At 41.4% G+C, this 10,670-nt stretch overlaps 2 protein-coding genes across 2 annotated transcripts; one reads left to right on the top strand and one right to left on the bottom strand.

Moving 5' to 3' along the window:
- Window positions 1–144: 144 nt before the first annotated feature.
- Window positions 145–1,664, bottom strand: SARC_02931 (hypothetical protein; the record flags this gene model as incomplete). Its single annotated transcript, XM_014303276.1, has 1 exon — window positions 145–1,664. The coding sequence occupies exon 1, from the start codon at window positions 1,357–1,359 to the stop codon at window positions 145–147; it is 1,215 nt and encodes a 404-aa protein (XP_014158751.1). The 5' UTR covers window positions 1,360–1,664.
- A 6,428-nt stretch (window positions 1,665–8,092) lies between these two features.
- Window positions 8,093–10,387, top strand: SARC_02930 (hypothetical protein; the record flags this gene model as incomplete). The annotated part of the gene is made up of 1 exon (XM_014303275.1): window positions 8,093–10,387. The coding sequence occupies one exon, from the start codon at window positions 8,093–8,095 to the stop codon at window positions 10,385–10,387; it is 2,295 nt and encodes a 764-aa protein (XP_014158750.1).
- Between the last annotated feature and the right edge of the window lie 283 nt (window positions 10,388–10,670).

Genomic DNA, 10,670 nt, shown 5'->3' with positions numbered 1-10,670 from the left:
ATATATATATAAATTCATCCATACAGATATATACGTACATACATCCATACATATATACAGACATACTTAGATACATACAGAAATACATACATGCATGCTTACATATATACCTTCCATCACCAACTCAGCTCACTCGAACAAGACCTACCGTGTGCACCCCACAATCACCTGAGGGGTGTGTGCGTAGTACTCGTTCCACTCGTCCTGACTGACCACCGCACAGTCCATTCTGCGTAGTGTGTCGCGCACATCCTCTGCACACAGCGCCTGCTGTAGCGCCTCACTCGTGCCCACACAGCCCCAATCTGTGGCAGTAGCGGCCGGGCGTATCCGCCGCTTGGCGCAGGTAATCCTCGCAGTAATGCAGAGTGCGCACAAGCACGTGCATGTCCATGCTTCATGCGTCTTGTTAATGTGCGTGCATGCATCGTGGAGCCCTTCCACACCACGAGCGTGAACATCCATCTGTACAAGGTTAACATCGTTGACGCTGTCGTTATCATCGCTCTCGCAGTCACTATCGGATTCGGTAAGAATTGACTGAAGGAGCTGTCCAGCGTGTGTGCGCACCACTTCATTGTCATGCATCTCCAGAGCTTCCAATACGGGGATTGAGACGTTTTCTAACGCCATAAAAGCCTTTTTCACGGCTGGGTGCCATGGCAACATGATAAACAACTCAGCTATCTGCTTCACAGCAATCGCCTGTGTTGCGGAACCCAGTTTAGTCAAGGCCTCAATTGCAGCCATACGCACGTCAGCATCTTCATCGCACAGTAGCTTAACAACACGCACAGCAGCGGAGCCTTCCACAGCCGAGAGAGCCTTCTTCTTACCCTTCTTCTTCCCACCACCCCGTTTGCGTGCGGAGAATATTCGTTTGCACGCCTTGACACTTGCCAACCGCACACGCGACAGCCTGTCATTGAACAGCTCAATGGTGGCATTCAGCAGTGCTTCACAGTTGTCTGTCTTCCAGAGCACGCTGCCTTTCTCCGCAAGAAGTGCACATGTCTTTACACATGTGGCACGCACATCCCCATCCCCATCCATCAGCCCTGCGAGTAATATCTGGGCCATTCGGGTGCAATTTTGAGGCCCCTCATTAGAATCGAGAACATATTCGCCCAACACCAGTCCTGCTGTACACAGCACGCCTAGTGCTTCTGCTGCAGTCTGTCGTACGCCATGATCAGAGTGACTCCTCAGTAGTTCGACCAACGTCCCACTGATCCCCTCTGCATGCGCGGTGCTCAGCGTTAATATACTATGTTCGATCTCGGAAGGAGTTGTTTCATCTGATTGCAATGCGAACATAGCCTGGGCACAGAGGCCAACCGAATCGGGTGTACGTTCCATCTTCTCTTGTTGTACCAAGAGTTCAATTTGTAGCGTCTCTGGTGCGCAAATACAACCCGTCTGAATTAGCCCATAACACTACAACTTCAACTGTATATACACCAACACGATAGTGGTATTAAAATAGTGGTAAATATCACAGCCTTCTGTTATTTTTTAGGACATATCTATTATACACGATGTATTGCATATGAGAATATGTAAATACGTCTAAGTATTACAATCAGGCGGTCACACGTCAGTGCTGTGCAGCTGTATCAAAGATAAGTATGGCTAACAACACCATTTATGTGTCAATATTTAATAGATAAAGAATACATAAATGAATTCCAAATGCATGCGATCCGAACTATATTTGGATTGTGGCGGGATGTCAGTATAATATTCTACAAAAGAATAAACATGACATGGCCTCCCAAAAACTAAAAAGACGGGAGGCTATGGAATATTTACACGATGCTTATAAAAAGCTATGGAATACATGATGCTTATAAAAAGCTATGGAATACATGATGTATATAAATAGCACATGATGGTTATAAATAGCTATGGAATACATGATGTGTATAAATAGCTATGGAATACGTGATGGCCTTGTGTATTTCCTTCCGTGCGGCCCCAAGACTGAATGAGTCCATTCTTACATCCCCGATCGGAAAGTATAAGCTAAATACTTTGTTTTTTAATAGATTGGGGTTTGACGTCAGTGTCACCACACCCTATCCCACGTAGACGCAATGAAGAAGCCGCTAAACTCTAAAACGCCGAGTATTGTATATACCTATGGTGGATTAAATACATAGATTAGTAAGGGATTCACAAGTCTCGGCCGTGGTAACGATCTACTGTCCACATTCTATGCACTGTATATTGTGGGTAAGCACAGAAGAAGAAGAAATATAAAGAGTTTACTTTAAGGACCTTGCTACATGCTCGCTAAGATGATGTCGATGGTGTGATCGACGTTATTATGGATTAATTGGATTCGATAGAAGTTTATTTTTAACTTTTGGTGATGGTATCTATGCCTAATAGCTGCAAATGCCTGTTCCATGTTTTTATCACCAATTGACAACTCCGAATGCGTTCCTAATCTTGGATGGACGGCCAATCACAGAAAATAATAGTTTACGCTTAGAACCTTGCTACGTTCTATACACAGAGCGATGCCCTGAAGGCTCAATTGTTTCACAGGTTACGTCTACCACTTGAGGTATAAATATTGCACGAGTCACTCCCAACAAACTTGGCGCAGTAGTAGCTTCACTGCCTTCTGTAGGTGCAACCCACCGCAACAAAACTCATCAAGAATGCATCCGCCACATTACCATCTATAAATGAGCGTACCGAGTTATTTTGGATCAGGAATTCTAGCATATGTGATACATACATACGCTGTATCGGCGGCAGCAACAGATACTTCGGTTCTGTTGTGATGTCGATGGAGCAATCGATGATATTATGGAACGACTGGATTCGGTAGTATGGTGGTTTGAGTGTTCTCAGCTTTTGGCGATGGTAACTATGCTTGTGATGATAGCAGCCAAGGCTTTTTAAACTCCAGTTGAGTACATCGAATTCGATTCTGATCTTGGATGTTGGAGTAGAGAAGAGTTGGGGCGGCGAGTTTATTCATATTTGTGTATGGTGGTACGGAGGGGGAAAGGGACAAGGGCCAGGGAGTGGCTGGGTAACACAGTAAATTAATAGATATTATATACGATGTTTAATTTCGAACCAGACTTTAGCGAGATTACGCTTGAATTTTAGTGATCGACCAATGTTAATGTCAATAATCTCGAGGAAATCACCAGACAGTATTTAAATAGCTGGGGACTATGCATTACATAGTGCCTGGTCCAAGCCTGTCTGATGATTAACAGTTTCACACACAGGAGTGCTCAATAGCTCATTCTCAACACCCCTCGCAAAAGTTCAGTTCTGAAGTTCTGAGCTCTGACACTTCCACTGGTTTTTTATTATTTTTTATTATAGTCTCATAGTTCAGTGGCTGACAACTTCTCTTCTCAATCTTCGAAAGTCTTTTTTTGTTTCTCATCTGGTGACTGTTGACAGTGTTGAGTGTTGACTCACTGGTCGCGACGGACAACTTCCAAAGTTCCGGGTATTTACCAGAGTGGCCTCGTCATGTCTTCTTCTACAGTACAATTGGGCCATTTCATTAAACCCCCCCCCCCCCCCTAAGAAATAAAACACGGATTTTCAACGTTTGCCAATAAATCATCGTTTTCAATACCAGAGTATTTTTTTAAAAACATATTGTCATATTATTTATATTTTAACTTTTTGTTTTTATAACAAAAACAAAACAAATACAAAATTTATTGTTCTGTTGTTGTTGACTAAAGTTCCATCTACCCCAGAGGCCCAAACTCCCAGGACGCAGAGTCCCAGACTCAGATTGTTGTTTTTGAATAAATGGTCGATCTTTAATTTTATTTCTAAAAATCAATAAACAATATGTATGTATATAGGTAACTATATTTATTTACGTATTAAGTACATATTTAAAAATTTACGTCACCGTGACTATTATTTTGGTTGGTTTTTGCCGATTTTTATACTCTCTACATACTCTCACAAGAAGGAGAGGGAGTCAGCCTGTCAGGGTACTTGAGAAATGCTGGGTTGGCATCCGACAACGACGTACACCCCTGAATTCTTCTGGCGCGTTCACTAAAATGTATTTTAGGCTTTTGTTGTAATTTGGGCGCGGGATTGGAACTAAGAACGTCGTCAGTGTTGACAGTTATGAATTATAAGTCAACGCCCAAGCCAACTGACACCGACACAAGTTTCCACCGACAAAATTTAAATAAATTCACAATATGTGAATAATTAGAACACATTAATAAATTAAGACTGTTTACTGTTTATATTGCGTGTATTCTTGCGTGTTTCTGTGCATAGGTTTAAAAGTATGTCCCCAAACTGTTCGAGACACTATTCAAAATTTTACATTGCCTACTGACATAACAACTGTATACTATTATACAAAAGCATACACCCATTCATGTAAAAACCGCATCATCCGCCAAACAATATTAATTAGTAGCTATTAACTACTTACTACATACTTTATTCACAATATACTAAAGTTGCAACTGATTGTCTTTTGATTTTTGACTTTTGACTTTTGACTTTTGAAAGAGAGAGCGCCCCAACCGCCCCGGGCTGTTGAAAATCTTGTCTTCGCCTGCATACATAGTAGTGTAAACAAGTCTCGATTTAAAAAAATTATTTAGTTCCGACTCCCAAGCTCGATATTATTACGGTTTTCGATAAAAACTTTTTTATTCCATTTCAAAAACAAAATATTAATATAAATTAGCATTTGCAATGACACTCGAGTCTTGACCCGTTGACCGTATAAATGTATTTTACCTATCGTACCGTATTGTCAATTGAGCTTTATTTTATATATATATAAATAGCTTCCACAATCCACAGTGTTGAATTTAGGAGACTATTTACATATGAGAAAAGGGGAGATTTTTTCTCTTTTTTAAGACAAAAGGGGATCGCAGTTCGAAGTTCGGAAGTTCGTCGATATTAAAAAAAAAATAGAAATAAAACAAAACCTCAATTTTTAAGAATAAAAAAGCTATGATTTCTTGTCAGAAACTCAAGACTTTTCGAAAGCCAAAGGTGAACTTCAATCACTCCATCACTCCATCACTCCTAAGTCTGACGTCATTTTCAAAATATTTATAACATCTTTACGTACCGGCTTTTTGGGTTGATTGTTTTTAAAAATCAAATACATCGAATCAAAAAGCAAAAAGAATATTTTTCTAAAATAATTATGTTTTTTTTAAATATTTATACAAAAACAAACCCCCGCCTCGCGAACGGAGTCCTGATTTAAATTATATAATAATTTTTAGTTAATAAAAAAAAACCGTAAAACAAACAGGAAATGTGAATATTATATACTATTTCTTTTCGGTTTTTGTTACAATAAATTATCGCAGAACTGCTTCTCTCGAATTTCAAAAATGTAAATTGTTTTTGTATGTTTTTTTTTTGTATATTAAATGAGCATGAAGCCAAAATTATATTTTCAATGCTACGCTTGCAACTGCTAAATTCCTCCCCTCCCACCTTTTTTTGAAACTACTAATCCGAAACCAGTTAATCTCCAATCCCCGATTCCTGAGTACCGATTCCGATTTTTGGAAACAACCCCTTTGCTCTTCAGGGAGTATTTATCAGACTTTCGGTCAGTGTAGTATTTAAAAAATATGTACGCAATTAGCGCACACGAGGTGTTGAACGGAATAATAATAATAAACGGGTCCTAAATTGAAAATTGTGTATTTTTAGGGGTAAATAGGCAAAACCGTTCACGTTCCGTTTTGTTTTCGTACCAAATACGCAAACCTCGATCTGTCATCTGGGGGGTTTTCATGTCTGCAACACGTGTCATATTTGCTCCATTCAAATATATATTCCAAAACTTTACTTTTTTATATTATACATTACCCACAGCGGGCACAGCTACACTTTCCGTCAGCCGTCGGTCCGTCAGTCCGTCAGACCATCAACTTCACAAGCGGTGACAAGCCGCAGCGGCGCAGCGACAGTGCCAGCCTGCCAGCCTGAACCTGGCCGAGTCCCTGGGGCCTGGAGTCCTGGAGCAGATGGACAGTACGAGATTCTCGCGAAGCACCAGTCTGTCACGCTGTTTTAAAATACCACAAAGTGACAACTGACAAATAACATGCCAACGACCCACGCAGCCACGCCTCTACTTGCTAAAGGTCAGTCCAGCGAGAAGCACCTGCCGACTTCCGGCCTCACCTCCGAAGTCCGAACTCCAAAGTCCCAGATGTATTGTATTTTGATTAATTGCTTTTTTAGCTAAAACAATATATTTTATAAATATATATGTATGTGGACTAGTGGGTCTATTTTTCTATTTTAAAATAGTATATTTTTCAATTGTTTTTATTTCGTTTTTTTGATTTCTTTTTAAAAACAATCACAAAAACAAAAACAATGCAAAATATTCATCAACTGTTATCAACACGCGGGTAAAATTTACAGATGTCACGACTCATAACTCTACAGCCTACGCTCCCGGGCCCTGAACTTACTAGCGGCCCTACGCCCAAGAGTATCTACACTACTCTCTCTAGTTAAAAAAATACGTACGAAATGCATCTCTATGTAGTACTTCGTTTTTTTTGTTTTTTTTAAATACATATATATAAAAACCCCACAATACAGAGAGAGGTTTATTATAGAGGGGCCCCACCAGCCATTGTCCCCCTCTCTATTTTGATTGTTTACTCTACTATTTAGCTCTCAGCTACATTCTCTCATTTTCTGACTTTCTCTCTAATCTCTTTCCTCGCGCTCGCGTAGAGAGAGTATATAATTAGTGCAGGGATCATATTTACATACATAGACATTAGGCACAAATTATTTCAAATTTTGCCTGTAGGCCGTACCGAACTACTACTGACTACTGTAGTACCGCGGCACCGCCCAAACGGACAACGGCCATCACGCCTGATCACACTGGTCAAAACAATGTTTGATATTTAAATAAAAAAATTGCCGAAAGTGGAAAACTTATAATACTGTAACTGAACACAAGCATATGACACGAGTCATGTCTCGCGACTCAAGACTCATGAGGTTTTCTGTGCGAAAGTGACGAAACAGCGAAACACAGTTCTTTTTAAATACACATTTATTATACACAGCTCCAATCGCCCGATCCCGTTGAGTACCAATATTTTAAAAAGTAAATTTTTCTCTCAAATATAACTATTTACAGAGTGTCTCTATTTTTTTGGCTGTTTATTTTTTTAAACAAAACAGCAACAAAAAATGACGTCTCTAGCTTTTTCTAAAAAGTCTCTCGAGTCTCTCTAGTAGAAAGACTGCAAGAGCGCTCTCTCAGTCTCTCTCCGTCTATGATATTTATAAAAGTATTTTTCTATGAAATGGAGAGAGATGGAGAGAGAGAGATAGAGATAGAGATTAGAGAGAGGAGAGAAATACTGGATTTCAGATTTATTTTAGTATACTGATGCGGGAGAGGCGAGAGCCTGAATGAGCCCTGAGGGCTGAGAGCCATCAAAAACCCACTGGGACATTGGGAGTTGGGAGTTGGGAGTTGGGAGTTGGGACCAAAGTCCAGACATTCAGTGGGCCAGCCAGACCTTGCCGTCCGATCTTGGAGGCTGGAGCCTGAAGGCCTTAACTTCCCTGAAGCTGTATAGAACTGAGAATACTAGAGATTTTAATAAGACTAGTATTTGGCCACCTCTCGGAGGCTACATAGTACTGTGGTATGTGGAAGACTGGAGGCTGTGGACCGTCCGTCTGAAGCCACTGAGTCGTATTTTATAATATATTCTTCTCTCTCTTCTTGGAATTTCAATCCTGTGACAATCAGACAACCAAATCAGGTAGACGCGCGGGCTCAACACTTGATCATCAGCAATAAATAGGAAGGTACGGGTCACTGGTGTGACTTGGAGAGTGCTTTGAGATATTATATTAAAAAATATGTGCATATATCAGGTATTAGCAGTCCTAGTCCATGCATTGGAGTAGCAGGGACCCTGGTGTCTATTATGTCGAGTTGATATGAAAAGGCACCGCTTGCTTGGCAAGAGCACAGGGTTTGCGACGTACAAATACAAGCTCACATTCCACCACTGAAGACATAATATTCTATGCTAACTGTTCTATCATGATTCGTCTAAATAGTATCTGGAAGGTTGACACGGGCATATCCTCGGATCACATTCAATCTGGCGTGATATCGAAGGATGTAGAGGGGCTGCCAAGAAAAGTGGTTATGAGCTGGATTATGACCGTGGCACTAGTAATTATAAGCGCAATAGGCTTTGCAACTTTTGCGGAGTCGCCATGTATGTTAGCAGACTCCACTGGATGTCAAGAAGCGCAAAAGAGCATGTCATATTGGCAACAAATGATGGTGGGTGTTGAGAATATCTCCTTGATTGGATTGGTTGCCTACTCCTTTGCCTTTCCATGTATATGCCTCACACTCTTGTACGCTCTAAGATTCACACTAGTCTGGTGCTCACCTCGTAATCAGACTATTGTGGCAGTCGGCCTGGCATTCATTGCGATAGCACTCGGAACGGCAGCATTTCTCTTCTGGGGAGATATCTGGAATGGATCCGAATCCGGATTTGTCATGGCTAATGGATGGGGCATGTTTGCACTGTCCATATGTCTGGCCATAACTTTAATGATGATAGCCTGCCGGAGGCTGGTGTCCAAGTGGCAGCGTCCGGTACCGAGCTGGACTATCAGTATTTCGTTCACCTTTTTGTTCATTCCGCTGTGCTTTTTGATTGCCCTGCTCCTACCGAAAGGCGAGTGGAAGGTTCTCAATGGTAGTCTACACAGTCCAGAACTCGTGAGCGGTGAAGGTGCGAGTTTTGGACCCGAGAGTTATAAGTTTTCAATATACACAGACGTCGGAGTTTTCTACGCTACAATCTTCAGTACTTGTCTCGCGATGACCTTGGCCAAGGAGTACCGCGCCTCGAGATTGATGCTTAAGAGAGCAATGCGTCTTGGATCCTTCCGAACGACGATAGGGTCTTTATTAGCTGCTTCAATGTTTTTGTTCCTAAATGTGTTCTGGATGATTCACTTCAGTCACCATCACGAGACGTTGGGAAAGGAGATCACCTGCCATGACATAGATGTATGTAGTAGAATTGGAGTCAGTGCGTTCGTGACAGGCAACACTGCAAATCTTCAGATTTCGCTGCTGACTCTACCTATAGGTCGCACGAATGTATTTGGCAAAATAATGGGCGTATCCTGGGAGGCTAGTATCAAGTGGCATCGATTTATTGGATATTTGTTCCTTCTCTTTTCGACAGTCCACGGCGCCTTGTGGTTTGTTCTCTGGTACCTGCGGTCTGACTTCACAGGCAGTCCCGAATACATGAAGGGCAGTATAACCAATCCGATCATTTTCCTGGTTCATTGTGTCATGTTGGTGGTCTTCGGTGTGCTTACGCTGCCTTTCTTCCGTCGGACGTTTTACGAGTGGTTCTTCGTTTCCCATCACTTTTACGCAGTTGTTTTTATCACTGTTATCTGGCACGCCGGTCGACTTTGGCATCTCATCCTACCCGCAATTGGACTGTGGGGTATTGATCAAGCAATTCGTTTGTACAGATGCACAAGGGATGTGGGGCAGTCGAAGATCACTGTATACGGAGATAAATTTGTTCGTCTCGACGTTTCTGGACTACAAGGGAAGACAATTGGTTTCACAACGGGACAATTCGCGTACATAAACATCCCAGCAGTTTCTACTACGCAGTGGCACCCTATAACGATAGCAAGCAGCCCCGCAGAGGATAGAATCACTTTCTACATCAAGTCTCTGGGTCTTTGGTCGAGCTCTTTAACAAAGTTGGGTGGCGAGAGCCCATTAGTTCACCTAGACTTCGGCTATGGAACACCTCCTGTTTTCAATGATTTTGCGAACATCACGTTCGTTTGTGGCGGAATCGGTTTCACTACGTGTATGAGCTTAATGAGAAGTTTGATCTATGCACCTGAACTGTTTCCCAATGTGAAGCGGTTGCAAATTATAATGATTATGAGGGAGAAGGTTCTGTTACGTATGGCCGAAGATACTTTGACGTTACTACTGAACAGCAAACATGACGTTATAAGCTCTGTACAAATATTCTTAACGAGACAAGCCCTCGATGAACCTGAGGACGAGCTTGACGAGCGTATCCTAATACAGAAGAGTTGTGAATTCGATTGCGAGATGCAAGAAAAGCCTGCCCAGAAACCCCATATTAAGACAGTGAACGACTGCGACCAAAACAATTGGTCGATTGACCAAGGAAGACCAAATTTGGAAGATATCGTTTTCGGTGATTTGGTGGTGGCGTGTGGCGCGCAAAAGCTTATTGAGATTGCTCGAAATGTTGCTGATAAAAAAGGGGTGGTTTTCCACAAGGAACGTTTCCTTTTCTGACGGGTGATTTTATCCAGTCATGTATTTCAGACAATATACAACCCAACAACCCCCAACATATCTTCATACACACCTATAAAAACGATGACATATGTTAAATAATAGAAAATAAATCTGACACGCGAATGTTAATAGAGTTACTTAAACTGAATAAATAAAACGTGTAATTTTCTGATGACATAATTTATAGATGTGGACAATGAAATATTTTTATATGTTGAACCCTCACATTTATACACTCATTTATACACTCATTTATACGTTCACACACACACACGCATAT

The sequence above is a fragment of the Sphaeroforma arctica genome (genome assembly GCF_001186125.1).
Source record: "Sphaeroforma arctica JP610 unplaced genomic scaffold supercont1.140, whole genome shotgun sequence".
NCBI classification, from domain to species: Eukaryota; class Ichthyosporea; order Ichthyophonida; genus Sphaeroforma; species Sphaeroforma arctica.
The sequence above is the reverse complement of the archived record's forward strand: the minus strand, read 5'-3'. Positions and strand labels throughout refer to the sequence as shown.